Consider the following 22,824-nt stretch of genomic DNA (forward strand, 5'->3'; position numbering starts at 1 on the left):
ACAAATTTAACTGTGCTGGGCAGATTCAAAGAAAGAGACGCAGTATCCACTACTATAGCAAAACTCTGGTTCTGTCCATTTTGTCTTAATTAAAAAAATGATTAAGATTATCCTTGGTATTTTTGATATCATCTCTATTATTACAATTCCTAAACAAAGCAAAGCAAAGCAAAGCAAAACAAAACAAAATAAATGTTTCCATCTTTTCTGCCATTTTGTCAAATCCAGTAACTTCTTCTGTTGGTTTCGCTCTCCCAAAGTGACCATCTGAGTTGAGCTGTGTAAGTCTAACACAAGCATCCTTCGACACAGGTGAAAGCAGCCCCTCTGTGTTTCACAGTACGAGTCAGAACTGTGTCGCCAGCCAATGTGATGTACTCAGAGAAGAATGTTGCTCTGCTCATTGCTACATAACCATCTCTGACCCCCGTCAAGCAGCATGGTCTTGACCCTATTGGAACCCCCCCCCCCCAGGGGAGCATGACCAATCGCATCTCCTGGGCATCTGGTCACAGCTGGCAACTGCGGCACTGCAGAGGTACGATGCACCTATGGGTCTTGTTATGTCACACAGAGTGGACAGGGTTTCAGACAATGAAAGAGCTTAATCTAAAAAAAGAGGTAAGAAAAGCCAAAAGCCAAAAAGGTCAGGAAATTAAAATTAGCACAGCTCCTAACCTGACCCTGAGTGTTGTCATAAACTGTTAAGAAAATGTTAAAATGCTCAAAATGTAAAACTTCAACTTTCCATCTTCTGTTCTACATATATTTGATATTTAGAGCTGAGATAATCTGTACTGAAGCTGGTGGATAATGATGGCACAGTTTATAGTAAAATTGTTTATGTTCCGTTTTGCCTAAAATTATATATATATATATATATATATGTGTGTGTGTGTGTGTGTGTGTGTGTGTATATATATATAAGAAAAGGTAATTGTATTCATTCTTTGGACTAAAACAACTATTAACATTTTCCCTCAGAGAACAAATGTCTCCTTCCCTAAAATTTTTAAAAGAAAATTTCCATAAAAATAAATGTGCGGTGTTTGGTGTTGGGAGAAGGGCGTTCTCCTTAAAAAGCGAGGTTTTAAAGGATCGGATGCCATAAGATATCTGCAGGGAGGAGCTATTAACACTGCTGAGAACCAAGTTTAAAGCTGTATAAAATCTCACTGGAACTTACCAGCTTATTGGGTCTTTGCCTACACACTCTCATTTAGGGAAATGAGTGTTCACATTTTTAATATGGAAGGCACACAAAGTGCAGTGCATAAGAAAGCAGCAAAGATGTTTAATTATGAAACAGACAAGTGCACAGTGCGAACAGTAATTTTCATTTTAATTTTGACTTTTTTTTTTACTTTTTTTTTTTTTTGGTTTTTATGTTGTGACATTAGCATCCCTGATTATATAACTGACTTTTCTGAATTTTGTGAACACACCTGTACTGAATCTCTCAGTGTACTGTGGATCTCAACATTTGAACGGTGGAACAGTCTTGCTCAGCTCTTATTTGAAACATCGTTCATATCTGACTTGGACACTGTCATCTGACACTTGTATTGACAATTTGCTGCCTTTTCTCCACTGAACACTTTATTTCCTCAGTACAAGTCATTTTTATGTAAGACCATACTGAAGACCAGTAAAATAAGTTCTGGTTTATGGCTGTTAATTCTATGTCTTACTTTGTATTTTTGTCGGACATGATTGTGTTTTAACTCATCATTGTATTAACGATCCTGAAATCATTTTACCTCCTTTTTCTAATGTGCTTTGCACAGATTCTCCTATCATACTTGCTTTGACCTGAAAACTAGGACAATACAGGAAATGTTATTCACGATGCATGAAAGCAGTGGTCCTACACTGACACCTAGTGTACTGAGATATTACTACATTCACTTTTTTTGCGGACAAAAAAAAAAACCGGATTGAAACTACAACTCCCACAATACTTGACTGTTGAAAAGATGGCGTCGCCCACGTAAAGACATTCTACCACACCGAAATAATCAGTGTATAATACACGTTGGATATTAAGCTTTACAAACTTTCTCATGAAAATATGAGCCTGCTACTTAGAGCTTTAAATCAAGCACATAAGATACCACAAATTCACGTTTGTTGTTCCAGTTCTGCATCAGTCAGGTCACCTTTGAGAACTAGTCAAGAGAGAACAGGGCACTTAAAGTGGCTGTGTGCTTCATCACCCGACGTGTTGGAGAGTGTGAGGGGACAGGTGGAGGTATGGGAGAACTTCATCACCGAAGAAGAGGAGCAGGCGTTCCTCAAAGAATTAGAACCGGGACTTAAGAAAAAACGCTACGAATTCGACCACTGGGATAATGTAAGTAGCTTGTGTATACGTGAGAAATGTCTCACCAGCCATGTTTACCAGCGCACAAACAAACAGATAGACGTCATTGTCGCGTAAGAGATTCAAACACTACATTTACACATTCAAACACAAGACATAATGTTTCACGATGTCCTGCAAGACCAAATGCTACATCCAGTAGAACAGTACAGTCTGAATTCAACACGAAGTCTTGTTAGAATTTAGCTCGGTGAAGCAACCAATCAGAAACGAGATGACTACGTCTGAAGATTAGGCTAAGTCATTGTTGAGAGTGTAAGTATGATTTACTATAAGCCTCAATCTCTTTCTCGTAATCACTTTTGCATGTATACTCAGGCCATCCACGGTTTCAGAGAGACAGAGCGTATTCAGTGGGGAGCTGTTTGTCAGGGGGCACTGAACAGGCTGCGTGCCGTCGCGTTCCCTGAGGGTAGTCAGTTACTTGGACCCGTTCACGTCCTGGACCTGGACAAGACGGGCTACATCAAACCTCACATCGACAGCGTAAAGGTCTGTCTTGATTGGTCAGCTGTTGTCACAGATCATATCCCAATTTTAATGATTTAAGTGTGTATTTCGAAACAGTAGATCAAAAAGAATGTAATGGTTTTAAGTCGTCCTGTTATTTCTTTCACATGCTTCACCAGTTCTGCGGTAGCACAATATCCGGGCTCAGTTTGTTGTCTGACAGCGTAATGCGACTAGTCCGAGAAGATAATGTTGCTGATTGGGTGAATTTGCTTCTGACGCGCCGTTCTCTCTACATTCTCAGGTATGTTATGGAGATTTTTTTTTAATTTAGATCTTTCATTAAGTATCCACACCTCAGACGAAAAGAAAATAAAAACATATAAAAATGGTTTGTATCATTCAGCATTGCTTTCAGATTTCCTTCAAAATCTGGAACTTGAAGATCCAGGGGTATTTAAGGACACTTTTCACCAAATTTAAACACATACACACACACACACACAATAACACATACACGCAGACTGTGTTAGCCATTCCTCAATTTCTGCTTCTTAAGTCAGAACTGTACACGGGTGACACAGACCCAGTTTTGTTGAGTTTGAGTTTGACGTTGTGAGACATTTCATGTCTTTTCCCATCTCTTACAGGAATGAGGCCAGGTTTAAATATACACACGAGATTTTGAAAGATGGCGAGTCGTACTTCTCAGGGCAAAGAGTTCCTCGCCAACGTCGCATCTCCGTCATCTGCCGGAATCTTCCGGCCTGAGTCCGCAGTTTAAAATACTGAGACTGCGCCTCTTCGGCGGGGGGGGGGGGGCATTCTCAGTGATAGATGCCAACAGAAATAAGCCGTGGTATGTTATGCGTGCAGAATATAGCCTTTCATTATCTCTGTAAAACTAGTTCTGAATGGCAAATTTGTATTTTGAAGCCACGTCAAAAATACAGTGTACATTTTTCATGCTCTGTCTAAACATGGAAAACAGCACTTTACAAATGCTCCTCTGCAAAGTGGACACTTTTATTTTGAAGTTTGAGTATGAAGGTTTGAAGATGAGCTGAAAGACTCGACCCACACAATTAAATTTGACTGTGAACCAACATGACTGCTTGACTGTCATGTTAAGTTGAAGGAATGTGTTTTTTAAATGTATTTATTTAAATTTACATGCTCACAAAAGGCTCTAATGTTAGATCAGGTGTATATTATGTAGAAAGGTTATCAAGCATAGAAAAAATACACCCTAAAATGTAAAACCTGAGCTCAGGAACTGCTTCTGAAAATCTAAAAATCTCTGGTTGCTCATAACAGACATGTTGACTTGAAAAAGATAAGGGTAAACACCATTCTGAGTTTTTTTACTTAGTCCCCACTCAATCACCTGCACGATGCTGGAACAAGCATCTTGTAAAGAAGAGAAGGAAACCAGCTCTAATGGGCCTGTGCAGAGCATAAAAACCCTTGCAGGCAGAGGGCCAGGTCTCTAAACTTTGCTCTGTCTGTGGATAAAAAACCTCTCCACAGAACAGTTCAGTGTTTATATATACGGGGGGTGTTCCAGAAAGCGGGTTTAGTGAAAACTCAGGAACTTTACTACTTACTCTAACTCTAAGAGAAGAGACCTATGGCTTCACTCTCCTAGCAAAACAAAGCCATTGGGCTCTCCTATTAGGAGGTCTACTACTTGCTCTGAGTTAACTGAGTTTTCACCAAACCCACTTTCCAGAATACCACCCTGCTTTCTTTGGCTCAGGGTTGTAAATAAGACAAACCTGTTTAGAAACAAAATCTCACACACACGCAAACAAATGAGCAAGTTCCAACCAACAGATCACATAGCTGAGTGAGTGAACAATTTATTCAAAATCAAAAGCAACACAAACACAATAAAAACACAAGAAGTTTTATCAAATGTTCCCCTGGACCAATAAAACTGGTACTTTCATTATTTGTTAAAACTCTGAGTTCAGGGCTTGTGTGAGCCTTTCCTCACTCAGTGTTTATGCTCTCAATACTGAACACAGGCAATGGGAACCCAACATTAGTCTCTAACATGGCAAACGACATCAAAACATCTTATTCTTCCTTTCCACTTTTCACACACTACATTTCTTCTCTTTTCCTCTGCACCGCCTTTCTCTTCCTCCCTGGTTCTCACTCTTTCTGGCTTGGTTCACTCAGTGAGATAAAAGTGCATCTTGTCATTTATGTTCTTCCTCTCCGGGTTGAGTCGTTTGAGGATCTGGGCGAGGACATTGACCGTCTGCTCGCTGCTCAGACCCGTACGTTTGGTCTGGAACTTCTTCAGCAGGTCTTTTGTGGTCATGGGCTTTCGGATCAGATATCTGCGCACTGCTTCTTCAGTCAGCTGCACATCACTAAGGAGACATCGAGATTAACAAAGTTAGAGGAAAAACAGGAGGAACACAACAGGCTGGGGAGTACGGAAAGAACTTACATAAGCAAGAAGGGAAAACGAGCTAAACAAGAGACCAGCTGTTTCCATTAATTTGAAAAGGGTTATGAGTGGACACTATGGGTTATGAGTGGACACTCATTATAGGAGAACATTTTTTTGTTTTATTTTAACTCAATTTTTTTTTTAACCTATTCAACCTGTTTACTCTTACAGTGTGATCCACACAGCAGTTGTGGTCCAGTCCCTCAAGCAGAGCACAAGCTATGTCTATATCCCAGTTTACACATAATACATTAATGCAGGACTCACTGCGGCTCCTCCGAGTCTCAGATACACACTTGAATTCTTCCGCCTTTTATTGATTTATTATATACTCTTCTAAATGGCTGTCTGATACTGACTCAGATGAGTGGCCAATTCATTTAGTCTCGCTTGACCAGGGCTTTTTTTTTTTTTTTAATAAAGTCAGAGTTGGCTGTCAAACGATCTGTTGCTTTTGCGAAATGCCAGTTTTAGTATTGACTGAGTCGCCAAGAATCAGATCTAATAGATCAAATACTTAGAGAAGAGTGTGGGAGAGAGCTGAAAAGGGGAGAGAGAGACAGAGGGAGAGAAGGGTGGTACCTGGAGCTGGGGGTGGATTTGCCTGATGAAGGCTGGGGTGTACTCTTTCCGGATGAGTTCTGAGTGCTGGGGTCCATCTTCAGCCTCTTTGGCGCTGGGGTGTCTGAGCTGGACACCGGTGTCTGACGTTTGCCTGGGAGAAAGAGAGAAAGAGTGGTTAATGTTGTAAAAGCAATCTGGCATAATCCAGAGATTTCTGCTACCATAGCAACTCAAACGGCACAAGAGTGAAGCCCGTGTCAATGTGCACATGTGTGTACCTTGTTCGAGTTTGTTAGCAGCGGCGCGGAGCGTGTTGGACGTGCTGGCGTTGTCGATGGATGGCGTCCCAGGTCGGCTGCCTGCTCTTGAACTGTTCCCGGATCCTCGACCCCCTGCCCGTTTGGGCGGAGTGCGTTTCTTCTGAACAACGGCAAGTTGTGGTGGAAAAAAATGAGTTATGCACATACACACATGCACAAACAAATTTACATGACCGCCATAGAGCATTACCATCATGAAAAGGGGTGAAGCTGCTTCTCCCTCTATGTCGCTGTCCTCTGAGCTGTCAGACTCTCCACTGCTGTCTGAAAAGTCAAGGAAACAGTCAACCAAGATTTCACTCAGCTCTGCTCTACATCTAAAACTGTCACAGTCTGGCACAGGTTACACACACACTGACAGGGTTTGACCCAGGTTACACACGCACTGACAGGGTTTGGTCCAGATTACACGGACCCTGCCACAATTCGATCCAGGTCACACACACTCAGGCACAGTTTGACCCGGGTTACACAGACACTGGCACAGTTTGGCCTAGGTTCCACACACACTGACACAGTTTGATCCAGGTCACACACACATACACACAGGCACAGTTTGACCCAGGTTACACAGACACTGGCACAGCTTGACGCGGGTTATACAGACACTGGCACAGTTTGACCCAGGTTATACAGACACTGGCACAGCTTGACGCGGTTTATACAGACACTGACACATTTTGACGCGGGTTATACAGACACTGACACATTTTGACGCGGGTTATACAGACACTGACACATTTTGACGCGGGTTATACAGACACTGGCACAGCTTGACGCGGGTTATACAGACACTGACACATTTTGACGCGGGTTATACAGACACTGACACAGCTTGACGCGGGTTATACAGACACTGACACATTTTGACGCGGGTTATACAGACACTGACACATTTTGACGCGGGTTATACAGACACTGACACATTTTGACGCGGGTTACACAGACACTGGCACAGCTTGACGCGGGTTACACAGACACTGGCACAGCTTGACGCGGGTTACACAGACACTGACACATTTTGACGCGGGTTACACAGACACTGGCACAGCTTGACGCGGGTTACACAGACACTGACACATTTTGACGCGGGTTACACAGACACTGACACATTTTGACGCGGGTTATACGGACACTGACACATTTTGACGCGGGTTATACAGACACTGGCACATTTTGACGCGGGTTATACAGACACTGACACATTTTGACGCAGGTTATACAGACACTGGCACATTTTGACGCGGGTTATACAGACACTGACACATTTTGACGCGGGTTATACAGACACTGACACATTTTGACGCGGGTTATACAGACACTGACACATTTTGACGCGGGTTATACAGACACTGACACATTTTGACGCGGGTTATACGGACACTGACACATTTTGACGCGGGTTATACGGACACTGACACATTTTGACGCGGGTTATACAGACACTGACACATTTTGACGCGGGTTATACAGACACTGACACATTTTGACGCGGGTTATACAGACACTGGCACATTTTGACGCGGGTTATACAGACACTGACACATTTTGACGCAGGTTATACAGACACTGACACATTTTGACGCGGGTTATACAGACACTGACACATTTTGACGCGGGTTATACGGACACTGACACATTTTGACGCGGGTTATACAGACACTGACACATTTTGACGCGGGTTATACAGACACTGACACAGCTTGACGCGGGTTATACAGACACTGACACATTTTGACGCGGGTTATACGGACACTGACACATTTTGACGCGGGTTATACAGACACTGACACATTTTGACGCGGGTTATACAGACACTGACACATTTTGACGCGGGTTATACGGACACTGACACATTTTGACGCGGGTTATACAGACACTGGCACATTTTGACGCGGGTTATACAGACACTGGCACATTTTGACGCGGGTTATACAGACACTGGCACATTTTGACGCGGGTTATACAGACACTGACACATTTTGACGCGGGTTATACGGACACTGACACATTTTGACGCGGGTTATACAGACACTGACACATTTTGACGCGGGTTATACAGACACTGACACATTTTGACGCGGGTTATACAGACACTGGCACATTTTGACGCGGGTTATACAGACACTGACACATTTTGACGCGGGTTATACAGACACTGACACATTTTGACGCGGGTTATACAGACACTGACACATTTTGACGCGGGTTATACGGACACTGACACATTTTGACGCGGGTTATACGGACACTGACACATTTTGACGCGGGTTATACGGACACACACTGGCCCTGTTTGGCCCAGGTTACACACACTCAACTTCATTTTATGCCTCAGAGTGATTCTAACTCACATAACACACTTTTATCCTATCTACTCGACAGTTCCTCGGTTGGATGGTCAAAGATATTTTATCATACCCTTCTTTTTCTTCTTGTCCATTTGCACAGGAGTCTTCTTTCCATCCTCTTCCTCCTCATCCTCTTTCCCTTCTTCCTCATTCTTTATCTCCTCCTCACTCTCCTCCTCACTCTCCGATTCTTCATCGATTCCTGTGTGGAAGACAGCAAACAAAATGCCCTCTGAATGAAAGCATGATGTTAACCTGGCCGACCAACACAGCTCTACAGGTTCCGACTCTGCTGTTAGGTGATTTTATCTGAACCCTGACCTTTTGGAAGCTCCTCTTCTTTCGCAGGTTTGGCCTTCTCAGGCTCCTCCTCCTCTGAGCTGCAGTAAAGATGTGAAAGAAAAAGATGAGACCATGTTTCAATCTTTTCTTTTTTGCCATTTGTATGAAACCTTGGGAAGACTCATGACATTAACTTTTTTTTGCTGAAATAAAATAGGAATTTCAAATGTTTAGCAAAGATGAATAGCATTAACAAAAAAGGTTTTACAAAGATACCAAAACAATGAAATTGTGTAATCTATAGTGTACAGTTCACCATATTATTCAAACCTAGACCTCAGGCTAAGGTTTCCTAGGAAACATGTAGGCTTTGCAACACTTCAGTTAAAAGCCTGTCATTCTCTTAATACTCTCTTAGTAATTATTATTATTATTATTATTATTAGTGGTCACTGCTAAGGTATGTTAAATGCTTAAAGTTACTCTCCTAAATCAGTGCTCTTGTCTCACCTGCTCTCATCTGACATGTAATCCACCTCCAGTCCCTCAAAGTCTCCGTCATCACTGTCCTCTCGACCTTCTGCATCACTCGACTTTTTCCTCTTCTTCTTTTTGCCCTTACCTTTGGCACTGCTGTCTTTCTTTGCTTTTGACTTTCTCTCTCCATCTACCCATTGTGAGAGTGGAAAAGAAAAAAAGAAAAAGGCTGAAAAATGGGTTACCCTGTGTTGTCTTCTTGGTAGCTTCATGTGTATTCCTGTCATTTTAAACAAAAATGTGCATTTTCTTTCACATATTTATCAAAGATACCCTCCTTTCTGTCTGTTCAACCTAAACGTAGATTTTCTTCTCCCATCTTTTTGTCTGGACCTGACTTTGCTCTCTGCCAGTCCTGTCACTCTCCCTACACTGCTCTTTTCCCTCTGTACTCCGTCCATCTCGTACTCACCCTCTCCTACGCTGCTGTCACTGTCCTCACTGCTCATCTCCTCTTCATCCTCAAGGTCGTGAATGCGTAAGTCTCCGCCACGGCCTCCTTTCTTCTTTTTCTTCCCTCCTTTCTCGCCCTCCTCCTCATCTTCCTCTCCACGCTCCTGGTCCCGCAGTCGTCTCTGGAGCATAATGCTGAAGTGGTTCACCACTTTGTTCCTCCTGAGTGAACATGTGATAGAACCAATGTCTTCAAAGCTCTGTGTGTGCACACGCTTCAATATAATACAACATTTCAACACCACATCTTTCATTTGGTGTTTACCCTATACTCGAAGAGTGGAACTTAGAGCAAAAATGCTTTATTCTTTTTGTGAGTTACCATCTCCTACGCTCCTATGTCTCCAGCTCATCAGAGCCTCCTGATTAACCTCCTGTTACTCCCACTACTCCCACCACCTCAGTCACACTCAACACCATCTCCCCCTCACCTGCCCCACTCCTCCTCCGCTTCCTCTGCTGTGAGAGTGCGGTGTTTGGCCTGTGGTGTGAAGTTGTACCAGCCGTGCACTGGGAAGGCCTCGAAGGCTCCGTCGGGACACTGGGTGAAAATGTAGTACGAGGCGTTTTCTGTCACTCCTCCTTTCTTCTGGCCTTTAAACCTAGGCAACCGGAACCAAGAGAAAGTGATTAGCTGGGTATGCCCCTTAGAATCTAATGATATATTAAAATATAGCGACTGAAGATGAGAGACAGGTTTTCTGACTGAGGGCCACTTTAAAAGAGCAGACGAAGACTGTGACAGAGGATAGAGACACACCTCCGTCCAGCTTTGCCGTTGACTTTGAGGATCCAGGGCTGGTCCTCCAGCTTGAACTCCCTTGTGACGATGCCAAATTTCTTCTTGCGGGCCTCCTCCCTTTGTTTCTTCCCAAATTCACTACCTGCTGCCCCCTCTGCCGTCTCCTCCTCCCCGTACATCCGTCGGTTACTCATGTCCCGCTCCATGCGTGCCTAACCGTCACATAGAATGAGTGAAGTGTTAGCAAGCCCATCCCCCTGGGCGCCACCAACATACACACAAAAACACACCCTTTACATCGATGTTTTTTTTCCCAGAAAACATCGATGGTTTGCTGTAGGGTGTTCTCAGCAGCTACTGTCTGAATGCAATTTCCCTGAATTTCAAACAAATAACATAACATTTTAACATCATCACTAAAACACCTTCTGCATTGTTTTGCACAGGTGCTTTATTCTTATACTTGCTGGAGGACCAGCCTTACAACCAAACTCTCATACCCAGCCAAAGGCAGATGGGTCTCCCCCTCTTAAGTCATGATTCCTATCTCAAGTTTTTCCTTGACACTGCTGCCTAAAGGAGGTTACATGGACCGCCCTAAAATTTTAACTTAGTATGTGGATCACACAGTGTTCTGCAATGACTGGTTAAATGTGGAACAGCCAGCAAAGTTTGTCTTGGTCATTTTTAAGCATTGTGTGTATGTGTATTCACTCACATGTGACCAAAAAAGGATCAGAGGTTTTGATGACGTGACCACTAACTGGCTTTAGGAGACTAAAAGAACTGCAAATGCCGAGGTCTGAGGTTGTGTACATAAACAAGCAATGGCAAAACCAAACCATAATAAACAGGATCCATTCGCAGGAAAACTTAACCACATGAAGTATGGAGACTAACCTGGGTCCAGGTGGAGCAGTTCACCTTGTCACCAGCATTGAAAGCCATGATGTTATACTTTTTACTGGTGTTTCTGCAACAGAAGGATGCAACACATCACCTCACAATAATAAACAAGGGAATTACACCTCTAGAGCATGTGAACAGAACTTAGCAAACATGTAGATGGCTCTCTCATGCAGTCCAAAAAGAAGCAAACTGTGAAGATTAAAAGTGGACACTCACTTAGGAACTCGGACAATATATTCTGTTGATGAGGAGCTGCTGCTACCCTGTGAAATGAAAGCACCCATGCATGTAAAAAAACAGGACTCAGCAAAGGACGCTTGTGACCAAATAACAAAATGATCCATTTTCAAACTGTAAAGTGGCAAAGTACGTTAACAAAAGTGTGGCTTCTCGTCAACTTCATTCCCTAATGGTAGGAAGGATAATGGTACAAAAAGCTGATATTCTTGGTGCATTAAGCTACACACTGATGACCAGAGAGACAGAGCCGACAAGCCTCTTACCAGTGATGCCATGGCTGGAGAAACCCTGCTGCCTCCCCTCTGAGATCATGTAAGTTGATACACTGCGAATGACAGACCAGAAGGTTAAGTCTGGCCAGATCAAGGCCTGTTGCTGCGTGTACAAGCAGTTATGTTGACAAATGACAGGGTAGCTGGCGCATCGAATACATAAACAAAGCTTAGTGAAAAACAGAAGACTTCCCGTAGTTAAGAATTGCCGCTCGATTGTTTAAAATAATCTAGATGGATCCGCACTGCAATTATTCGACTGTTCGGATATAACGTACAGTTAAAGAAGTGGGTCAGCTACTCTAATACCATTCTGTGTGACTGGACCTGGCACGCTACCTAAACTCGCGTATCTACAATGAATGCCAAACTAGTATTACCAGCTTGCGAAAAAAGAAAAGGAAATAACATGGCACTAGGGAGCGAAAAAACTCATTTAACAAGGACAACTAGTTAAAACAATAACGTTGTCCTACCGACGAGACACACTGAGCCGCGCAATCACAAAAGAACACGCGTTGTTTAGTAAACTGCATTCGTCTTGAATGTTTATATTCATTACATCATCAAACACCGGTTAAAAGAAACGAATCCAAGTTGTCCTTATAATACTACGTGGGTATTATATAGAATAAGATATACCTCTCGTCTTTCACTGTTCGTAAGGTCTAATTACATCAGTGTTCCGACTGAGGAAATTAAAACACCACTTTTTTATTCCACCGGTGCTTCCCGGATTCAAAGCTAGGGCGTGCGTTATCGTAAGTGCATTACTGCCACCTATTGGCCTGGAGGATGATAGAAGGAACTGTAATCTGTAAAACGCAGACGTATTTTCTATATTCATCTTTCTAATAAATGCTTCACTGGGTAAGCCCAGTGTAATGTCTTGAAGGACACTTCCTTGATTTTTTATTATCAATGCAACATTTATTAGTAATTGTCCAAGCTCTCCTCCACCCGGTACCCTCAAGAAAAGATGAACACTGTTGACAGTGGAACATAATTAGACTTCTTGCCACACTCCAGGCGAGTGTTCCAGAAAGCAGGTTTAGTGAAAACTCAGAGTTAGTTAACTAAGAGCAAGTAGTAAACCTCCTAATAGAAGAGCCCTATGGCTCTGTTTTGCTAGGAGAACGAAGACATAGGGCTCTTCTATTAGAAGGTTTATTATTTACTCTGAGTCAACTAAGTCTGAGTTTTCACTAAACCCACCTTCTGGAATACCCCCCAGCTTCTCACCTGCCTTCCACCTCCAGTGGCTGTTTTGAGTTAGGTTGTTATTGTTTAGTCCCTGCCTTGTTTCATGTGCTTCATTTAGATAATTATTCATTTATCCTGTGCACCTGTTTTTGTTAATGAAGCCTGGCTACTGTTAATAGAAATATCACCAGTTTTCCTTTGTGAAGTCTTGTCTTTAGCTGGTGTAGGTTGTATTGCTAGGTTCCTGGGCGCTGTAAGTTTGGAATGCCATTGTGAACTTTGTTAGAAGTCCTGATTTGTCTGCTGCCTGTACTGTTCTCTCTCCTGTGAATGTCCTGCTGTGTATCTTGCCCTGTTCTTGGTTTTGCCCTGAACTCTGATCTCCTTGTGTAAATCCTGTGGAGCTCCCCCTTCACTCATAGCTCCCACGTAAGGCATGGCATCTTTTCAAAGTACTGGCCCAAAAATTAACTTTACTGTGCACAAAATTTCACGTTGATTTAAACTTTCAGTTCTTTGCCATCTGTAAATGACTTGATTCTAGCAAAAGAAAGCAGCCTTAACATCTGCATTTTCAAGCGCTGGCCAGAGATGATTCAATGTAGCTTTATTGATCCCTGACTGGCTCTTTTAAATGTTTTTTTTCTTCTTCTTCTTTTTTTGGGAACTCACTCTGTCCTTTCTCCTGTACTGTTCTAAAGCTAAATATCAGTTTCATGGGCTAAGTTTCCGTATCCTTCTCTTCTGCTTCACAGTCATCTCAATCATCTGAGACAATTGGTCAGCCAAAACCTTGGCGTGACCCTGGACAACCAGCTAAACTTCTCAAGCCACATCACGGCGGTCACCTGGTCCTGCAGATTCTCCCACTACAACATCAGGAGGCTCCACCCTTTCCTTACCCAACACGTAACCCAGCTCCAAGTTCAAGCATTTGTTATCTCCTGCCTTGACTACTGCAACGCCTTACTGGCCTGCACTATCAGATCACTTCAACTGGTTCAGAATGCTGCTGCACATCTGGTATTCAACCTCCCAAAACATTCTCATGCCACTCTGCTACTCACTGCACTTCACTGGCTTCCAGTAGCAGCCTGCATCCAGTTTAAGACATTGGTGCTGGCCGACCATGTGACAAGAGGCTCCACCCTGTCCTGCATTCAGTCTCTGATCACTCCATACTCTGTGTGGCATTGCCACATAAATGGAAATTCACTTTACAGGCCAGGTTAACAATACAATAGTTAACCACTGTTAAAGGTAATCCCCATCCAGCATGTGTATAGCTTATATTTATATGTATGTTTTCCTGTTATTTTGTTTATGTTTTGGATCTGCTGTAGGCCTATGTCAAAGCTGTCAGCTGTGTGGGGCCTAGCTGAATACTTTGCCCGTCACCAGACCTCTTTGGTCTCTTAGTGAGGTGTAGTGGTAAAATACGGTCACAGGTATATATTTTGTTAAGTGAATGGAATGTGTGGACATACTTTTCATCTTGTGTTACGCTTCTCTCACTCATACACTGGTTTATCAACCAAGCTCTCACACACCTGCCCCACAGTTTTAGAGAGCTCTCATTATCTATGGGCTTCAAGGCCGAAGGCCCTTGGCTGCACGGGTATATCTGTGTGTGTGTGTGAGACCTTGTTGTCAGTGTCTTCCACCACCAAGACTCTGCCTGGGTGTCTCTGATGACCTCCTCTCTGCTTTTGCTGTATACTCTACCTTTTGTTCAATAAAGACAAAAGAGCTACCTTAAGTCATCGTCGTGCCTGTTTATTATTTTCAACACTTTTAAAAACATTGATGCCCAACAGCTGACATGCGAACTTTTGAAAAGGAAGTGTTTGGAGGGAGACTGGCACGAAAAAACTCTTGGAGTCTGCAGGAGACCTGGGCTAAATCATGAATTAAAGAGCGCAAAAAACAGCTATTTGTGGAAATAGCTGAAAAGCCACACTCACCAAGGATACGGGACTAAGCACAGGGGAACATTTGATGGCGAGTCTGCCCAACCGGTGAGATTGTTCCTTGCTTTTCCTTTCTTGGCTGCTTAAGTTGTGGATTGTATTTTTTTTTTTTTTTTTTTGTGGATACCTGCAACTCTTTCCCGTGGATTTTGTTTTCCTTTTTTTTGGATTACCTTCTTCATTCCTAGTAACTTTCCTTTGGAGTGTGATAGTGTGTGTGGCCGGCTGGAGAGGAGAAAATGGCATGTAATGAAGTGCAGCTGGTGTTTTATTGCTGGGACATTAAGAACTGTGATTGGTGCCAGTGTGTGAATGCTTGTGTTCGATTATTCAGTATATTTAAAATAGACTTTGAAAGCGTTACCTCAGTGTTTTATCTCTGTCCTTTCCTGTTGACCAGTCTGAATTAGACCATGTTAAAAAAGAAACACATCTTAAAGGAGAATCAAACATGACCCCTGCATTTTTGTAATAATCAGTATTTAGCTGATTGTTACATATGGTGGCTCATACGAGGGATGATTTACATTGCTTTTGTTTTGAAAATTTGTCTTGGATTGTGTAAGGTGGCCACAGGTTTTAGAGATTCAGTATCCAGTTCTCTGAATAGAGAGACAAACTTCAGGGACTATTTCAATTCTAGCTTAGCCAGACTGGAAGATTTGCTTGTCAATGTTTCGTTAACTGGTTTACGTTTAGTATATCCGGTTGGATATGTGGGTTTAATAGACAATGTTCAAACATCATCACTGGGTAATGTTGCCGTTACTAGCCCCGTAAGAATGTCTTACACCGCTAAAATTGTATTTTATAATCTAGTATATTATAGTTGCATTCCTGTCTGGTAATGTCGGCGAGTGAACATTACTCATGAAAATATGTCCGTGAAGCTTTGTACTTTTGTTCTTATCAAATTTAATGGCAAGTTCTATAGCTAGTCCTAATTGCCCAATATGGCGACTGTACTAGAAATCCTTGTGATGCAGTTCTTGGTTCTTGCTGATTTATCCTGAGGCAGAAACGTTAACTGATTATAGTTTTGACACCATCTAGTGGCCAGTATTAGAATTGTATATTGTGATTGTAATGTCTTTGTTCCTTTGTACAGTAACCACCAGTTCAGATTTCTGTTCACTGAAGATTTAATAAAGGGTGGATTTCAGTAACCTCTCGTCTTTGTCCAATCATCCTTCTGGCTGAGGACTTGAGTGATTTAGGTTGGACTCCAGCACACATACACCTTTATATACTGAACATTAACTTTACAGAGCAGTGTGAAAGCTTCCTCGATCTCAGACCACTTTCTAACTACGAGCTCTTGGGCAAACTGTCCACAGTCTTAAAGGGGCTGGCACTCGGTTGGTATAAGGCCAAAAAAAAAGCCAAGTTCATGATTGGCTCTCATTCAAAAATGCCTTTGTCTGCTTTCCTCCCCACTGACTATATGAGTGAAGTGGAAGAGAAACTGAGAGCCATAATGCAGAAACCTGAACAGAGTCTCAGAGACTTTGCTTATGATTACCGGGCACTATGTCTCAAATGGAAGCGACATGCCAGAGGAAGAGATTTTGAGGTGCATTCTTAATAATATTAACCCAAAGGTAACTGGGTGCCTGTGTGGAATGGTGACAACTGTGACACAGCTCATGAAGGTGGGTTCCATGGCTGAGAGGGATCTACTCTATATCCAAGGAGTACTGGCAGAAGGTACAGGCAAATACAGGTAAACTGGTCAAGCTACCATCTCAAAAGGCAACAGTGGAGGTCACTGTAGTGCAACACCAGAGCTACAAAAATAAAGAACATAATCTCCTGTTAGTTGCAATTACCATCAGAGGAGTTCAAGGAGAAACGGTAGTGCGCACAGGGAGTACGTTCACATTGATGAGGAAAGCTTGTAGATGCAGATGGCGCTTGCAGAAGAAGCCCTCATACCTGCAGAGAGACAGAGATTTGTCATGGCAGATGGTTCAGCAAGCCTTGGGTAAGAAAAGTCACTGTTTTGACTGGCATGGAATGCCAAGGTCTGTTGAAACCTATGTAATGGAGGACCGCCACCTTGCTTTTCCACTGATCCTTGGACTGTACTTCCTCTCCAAGACCAGCGCCATCCTCAATCTGGCCAAAAATAGCTATGGGGTGAAAACCGGTAAAGGATACACTTATTATTCATTCTTGCAGCAAACTGCCAATACCACCTTGTGGAACAAAGCTTCCAACTTCACCTCTCAGCAAGGTGTGTGCCTCTATTATGCCTTGCCTCCAGGAGAACCATCACCTTGCTGGGTTTCCACTACAACCACTGAGGCTTTGACCTCCTATGATATGGACTGTCCTGAGGAGCTCCATCAGCTTATGAGAGATTGGCCCTCCATCACCTCCAATGTACTGGGGAAGACAGCCATGGAGAAGCAGACCATCTTCATGCAGGATGAAGTGCCTGTTAGGTCCAAGGCATTTTGCATGTCTCCTCTGAAGGAGAGAATCACAGAGCATGTGGAGAAAATGCTTGAGATAATATCATTGAACCTTCTCAGTCAGCCTGGTCATTCCCTCTGGTCCTTGTGAACAAACCTAATGGATCCTACAGGTTCTGCATGGACTACAGGTGAGTAAATGTGAAAAACTTACCTGACGCATATCCAATGCCAATCATTCTCGACATCCCAGAATCACTGGAAGGCGCCTCCTGGTTCAGTTCATTGGATTTGCAGTTGGGCTATTGGCAGGTGGCTATGGTAGAGGAGAGCAAGCCGAAGACTGCATTTATAACATCTCTTGGCCTCTTCCAGTTTAAATGCATGCCACTTGGCCTATGGAATGAAGCCGCAACTTTCCAGCATTTAATGGAGAAGGTCTTGGTGGAGTTGAGGGGGAAAAATATGTTTTGTCTGTATAGATATTATTGTGTGCTCTCATGCCCGTGAACAGCATCTTCACAACCTGGCATCTGTCTTTCAGACGTTACAGGCAGCCAACCTAAGCCTCAACATGAAAATGTGCCACTTCTTTAAATGGGAGTTAAAGTGTCTGGGCCACATAGTCTCCAACAGAGGCGTTGAGGTTGATCCATCCAAGACCCAGATTGTGTCGGACTTCCTTGTCCCTCAGGATGTGAAGGTCTTACAGCATTTCCTCGGACTCACAGACTGGTACCAGAAATTCATCCCCCATTTTGCTGATCTTGCTGCCCCTCTAAACCATCTCAAGAGGAAGGGGGTTGAGTGGAACTGGACCAGCGAGTGCCAAGCCAGCATGGATGCCTTGAAGCAGGCTTTGAAGAATCCTCCAGTGCTCGCACAGCCCAATCCATCTCTGCCCTTCCAGGTACTCATTGATGCCAGCGAAGTGGGTCTTGGTGCAATCCTCTCCCAGAACACACCAGAGGGTGAGCGGGTGATGGCTTAAACCTCAAAGGGACTCTGAGGCCCAAAGCGGAATTATTCCACCTCTGAAAACAAGTGCCTGGCAGTGGCCTGGGCTGTGGAGAAGTAGAGACACTTTCTGGAAGGAGTGGAGTTCAGTGTCTTCACTGACCATGCCGCACTCTCATGGGCTTTCAATTGCCCAAAGACCACCTCCCGTCTGACTAGGTAGACACTTCGGCTACAGGAATTCACTTTCAAAGTCCATTATCAGAAAGGATGCCTCAACTCTGCTAACACACTGTCCAGAGCATTTGAACCTCTCTCTATTCATCCATCACCAGCTTTGGTTTAAAAGTATCTGTGAAATAACAAAATGTAAACTGTACAATGTGTTCTATCCACTGCTCCTTCCACAAAGTTGCATTCTTACCAGGTTCCCCATTCACAGGACTGCATTTATTTAGATTTTATACACATGAAATGCAATGCTCTGAACGGGGTAACAGGGAACCTGGCAAAAATGTCTCTCACACACACTCTGTGGTATTATTCTTTACTGCATGGTATTTGGCACATTTAATTCTTAAATATCCTTGTATCTGAAGAAGTTATTAAAGGATTTGTCCATGTCATCCTTGTTATTCTTCAAACATTTGTCCTAACTCTTCCTCTCCCTATTTGAAAGTTGTCACCTTTTCTTAGCTAGGTGAATGAGATGAACCAGTTGAATGGAGAGATCTTAATTTCACTTCATTAATACTGAAAAATATAGAGAACAATCAAGTAATTTTGTTTTGACATGAACAGTGACAGAGGCCTGGCCGGCCCAGAATGTTGGCTGATATTCAAGGTATCTCTAACTTGTTTCTTTGGCAAAAGGTGTCCAAAGGCCAGGATTATGAATATGGGATTTTAATTGGGATGAAAAAACATTATTTTGGCTGCTGGACATTTTACAATGAGGTCAGACCTATATATGGTGACTATGCATACTATAGGTTTGTAAAAGGGTTAGAAATTTGCCAAAATCTCTTCAGTGTTTTCTTGGCAAAATTAGGAAATAGATTAAAAATATTACAGTACCATTCAAAAGTTTGGGGTCACCCAGAAAAATTCACATTTTCCATGAAAACACATGCCGAAATTCATCTGATAGGTTGCAAAATGAATAGGAAATATAGTCAAGACATTGACAAGGTTAGAAATAATGATTTTTACTTATAATAATAATTTTACTTAAAATAATAATTTTGTCCTTCAAACTTTGCTTTTGTCAAAGAATTCTCAATTTGCTTCTATTACATCCTCTCAGATCTTAGCCATTCTAGCTGTCAATTTGTTGAGGTAAGCCGAGGGAATTTCACCCCATGCTTCCTGAAACACCTCCCACAAGTTGGACTGGCTTGATGGGCACTTGTTACGTACCTTACGGTCAAGCTGCTCAGTGGGGTTGAGATCTGGTGACTGCGCTGACATGGGCGGATCCGGGGGCGGGGCCTGAGGGGCACTGGCCCCAGCTAAAATTTGATTGGCCCCTGAAGTGCCCCGGTCCTGTCACAAGTCGCTTGACGTGAACGCAACATGATTATGAGCAGGAAAGTGACCGTTCCGATCCGCTTTGCCGGATGTACTGATTTTGCCCTCGGTATGATGTACGATCAATAATGCCAAAAGTTCCATAATGTACGATAAATCGATCATTTTGTGACACTTAGTATTAGTAGTTGTAATCAGTCTAGGTTCTCATTTTAATATATCTCCGGACACAATCAGGATAGTAAAATCCTATGTCTGTGTTTACGCTTTTCCTCTCACTTGACGTCTTTCCAGCCAGTCATGCTTGGTGTGATGATGAACATGACTCACAAGCGTGACTGTCGTTAACTTTACCATTAATCAAATCCTCTTTACAAATCAGAAGTTTTGGGTGCTTTAAATTGAATGAAGTAACTTAAGGGCTAGTACTGTATGCAATGCAGTTATCGTTATAATATTACATGTTAAATGAGCTCGTCAAATGCGACGAACAGTGGGAGAGCGATATTTAAGAGATTTTATATAAGAGACAGGTTTTGTTCTCTTGGTTATGACTCACATAGGATAATTTCCCTCAAAATGCGATAATTTTAAGCCTCTGATAGAATACCTTAACATTTCCCATCTGGCAACGCTGATTCTGATTATATTTGAATGCGGCGTGAGACTGCATGGAGATCTGAGGAATGGCACTCAGCGTTTCACCCTCCACGGAAGTTTCATGGAAATTCACGAATAGTTACCGTTAACATTTGAAAGAGCGTCTGTCACTCAACTCAGGTTTGTCGAACATCAGGTAGCAGCAAGCTTCTAGTATCGCTAGTTAGTTAACTACTCTATTGTTTTAATACTAGCTGGCTAATGTTAGCCTTTCCCTGCCGCAGGCTAGCCTAATGTTAGGTCTTTTTGTTTAACTTCACTCATGAGCTCACCATCTATGAGATAGTGTTTCAGTCATTCCATAATCAATACTAAGTAATTCAAACTAATACTGCGTGCCAGACGCATATCGGGACTAGGGAAATATCTGATCCCCCACTTGAAAAAGTAATCAAGTCCGGGCTTGAACTCAGCATACCAATAATGTTATGTATTACGTATGTTATGTAATCTATGTATTACTTAGTAATTTGCGTTTTTGTGTTAACTGTAATGTTCGGCAGAGATAACGTATGAAAAGAAAGGGACAGGCAGATATTCAGCGGTTTTTGGCCAAAAGGACGCCCAGCCTGCCAGCCACTGACAATGACTCAGCAGGGTGAGAGCAACAGAGAGCCAAGAAGAAGCCAACCAAGGTCAAGACCAGGGCGACTCCAACCCCTCTTCACCAGGTCAGAAAACATTTAGGCACAGCAGGACAATGACAACAGGCAAACATAACTGCAGTGTATAAAATGACACTGAAGTTCACAAATGGGCATACTGATGAGTGAAAGATTATGTAAGCAAATACCTGAATTGTTTTTCCTTTATGGTGATGAGGTTTAATGGCTTTGTTTTGCTGAGCAGTATATTCCCGTGTCTACCAGAGCTCTCACTTTAATCTTTCAAGCGATGTTTTTTTTTTCTTAATTTTTACGAATAGCTGTGGTTTTATAGTTGTCAGATAACAGATAGCCTAACAGTTGTCAGGTTTGAGCTGAATACAAGCTTGGATTTTGTGATGTGTATTTGTGTTTTAGCTACAAACTGGGATGATGCTCACAGTTGATGCTCACATGCTGCTGTATGTGTGTTTTAAGTGTTTTATGTATTATGTTTTCTATGTACCACAGTTTAAATGAATATGAAAATTGTTAAGAGTTTTTATTTTCTAAGCTTTTTTGAAGTGTTTGAACAAGGAACAGTTTCCAAAAAAGATTCAATGGTGTATTTTTCCTCAAATCTGAAACTGTAGCCAACAGCAAACAAGGAATGACTGGTAAAATGTATACACACTGTACTGAACAGGAAATTTTGTATGGATATTGGACATGTACTTGGCCCCTCTTTGTGAAATGTGGCCCATTTATGGCCCCTGACTTAGAGAAAGCCTAGATCTGCCACTGACTGCACTGGCCACTCCATTATTGACAGTATACCAGCTGACTGCTTCTTCTCTAAATAGTTCTTGCATAGTTTGGAGCTGTGCTTTCGATCATTGTCCTGTTGTAGGAGGAAATTGGCTCCAATCAAGCAGTGTCCCCAGGGTATGGCATGGCATTACAAAATGGAGTGATGGCCTTCCTTGTTCAAGATCCCTTTTACCCTGTACAAATCTCCCGCTTTTCCACCACCAAAGCACCCCAGACCATCACATTTCCTCCACCATGCTTGACAGATGGCGTTAAGCACTCCTCCAGCATCTTTTCATTTGCTCTGCATCTCACAAATTGTGGGGGATTATGGGATGTCAAGTTGCTGGTCGTACACCCGCTGGCCTAATTCTCTGGTTAGAAAGAATGCAGTTCTTCCAAGGAGATTATGTTGACAATTTATTTGTAAGCTTGGAGGAGTGTATGCGTATGTCTGTGGTTTAGTGTCACTAACGCACAACAGAATCGAAATGATGTTTCAGCAAATGCAGAACTATGTAACAGGACCAACAATGTCTCCATACAACTTTGAAGTGCGCACCAAGGAAGAGCAAACTTTGTGCATGTACAAAGTTATCAGGGGATCTTAAAGGGACAATGTCCTTTAACAACAGCAGGGGATTTTGTACACAAATGTTCTTCTTTTTGATCCAAACACCTCAAACTTAGATTCATCTGTCCATAACATTTTTTCCCCAATCT

The 22,824-nt window shown here is 42.6% G+C and overlaps 2 protein-coding genes across 2 annotated transcripts; one reads left to right on the forward strand and one right to left on the reverse strand.

Moving 5' to 3' along the window:
* The first annotated feature begins 1,991 nt into the window (after window positions 1-1,991).
* alkbh7 (alkB homolog 7) lies at window positions 1,992-3,970 on the forward strand. Its single transcript, XM_030782311.1, has 4 exons — window positions 1,992-2,353; window positions 2,702-2,875; window positions 3,013-3,137; window positions 3,484-3,970. Exons 1-4 carry the CDS (start codon window positions 2,072-2,074, stop codon window positions 3,602-3,604), a joined length of 702 nt encoding a protein of 233 aa, XP_030638171.1. The 5' UTR covers window positions 1,992-2,071; the 3' UTR covers window positions 3,605-3,970.
* Window positions 3,971-4,687: 717 nt separating this feature from the next.
* Window positions 4,688-12,647, reverse strand: gtf2f1 (general transcription factor IIF, polypeptide 1). The gene is made up of 14 exons (XM_030781767.1): window positions 12,613-12,647; window positions 11,962-12,023; window positions 11,675-11,721; window positions 11,450-11,522; window positions 10,568-10,761; window positions 10,239-10,409; window positions 9,767-9,969; window positions 9,328-9,484; window positions 8,857-8,915; window positions 8,606-8,737; window positions 6,375-6,448; window positions 6,143-6,284; window positions 5,883-6,015; window positions 4,688-5,217 (listed from the first exon to the last, which is right to left on the reverse strand). The coding sequence occupies exons 2-14, from the start codon at window positions 11,971-11,973 to the stop codon at window positions 5,013-5,015; spliced, it is 1,602 nt and encodes a 533-aa protein (XP_030637627.1). The 5' UTR covers window positions 11,974-12,023; window positions 12,613-12,647; the 3' UTR covers window positions 4,688-5,012.
* Window positions 12,648-22,824: the final 10,177 nt, after the last annotated feature.

The sequence above is a fragment of the Chanos chanos genome, chromosome 8 (assembly GCF_902362185.1).
Source record: "Chanos chanos chromosome 8, fChaCha1.1, whole genome shotgun sequence".
Taxonomy (NCBI): Eukaryota; Metazoa; Chordata; class Actinopteri; order Gonorynchiformes; family Chanidae; genus Chanos; species Chanos chanos.

Bases quoted from the DNA above. Each gene is read 5' to 3' on its own strand.
- alkbh7 (XM_030782311.1), top strand. From the start codon at position 2,072: ATGAGCCTGCTACTTAGAGCTTTAAATCAAGCACATAAGATACCACAA. The intron at 2,354-2,701 runs GTAAGTAGCTTG...ATGTATACTCAG, and splicing joins AATTCGACCACTGGGATAAT to GCCATCCACGGTTTCAGAGA. The intron at 2,876-3,012 runs GTCTGTCTTGAT...ATGCTTCACCAG, and splicing joins CTCACATCGACAGCGTAAAG to TTCTGCGGTAGCACAATATC.
- gtf2f1 (XM_030781767.1), bottom strand. The intron at 10,762-11,449 runs GTTAGTCTCCAT...TGTGACGGTTAG, and splicing joins ACTGCTCCACCTGGACCCAG to GCACGCATGGAGCGGGACAT. The intron at 10,410-10,567 runs GTGTGTCTCTAT...CCGGTTGCCTAG, and splicing joins AACGGCAAAGCTGGACGGAG to GTTTAAAGGCCAGAAGAAAG.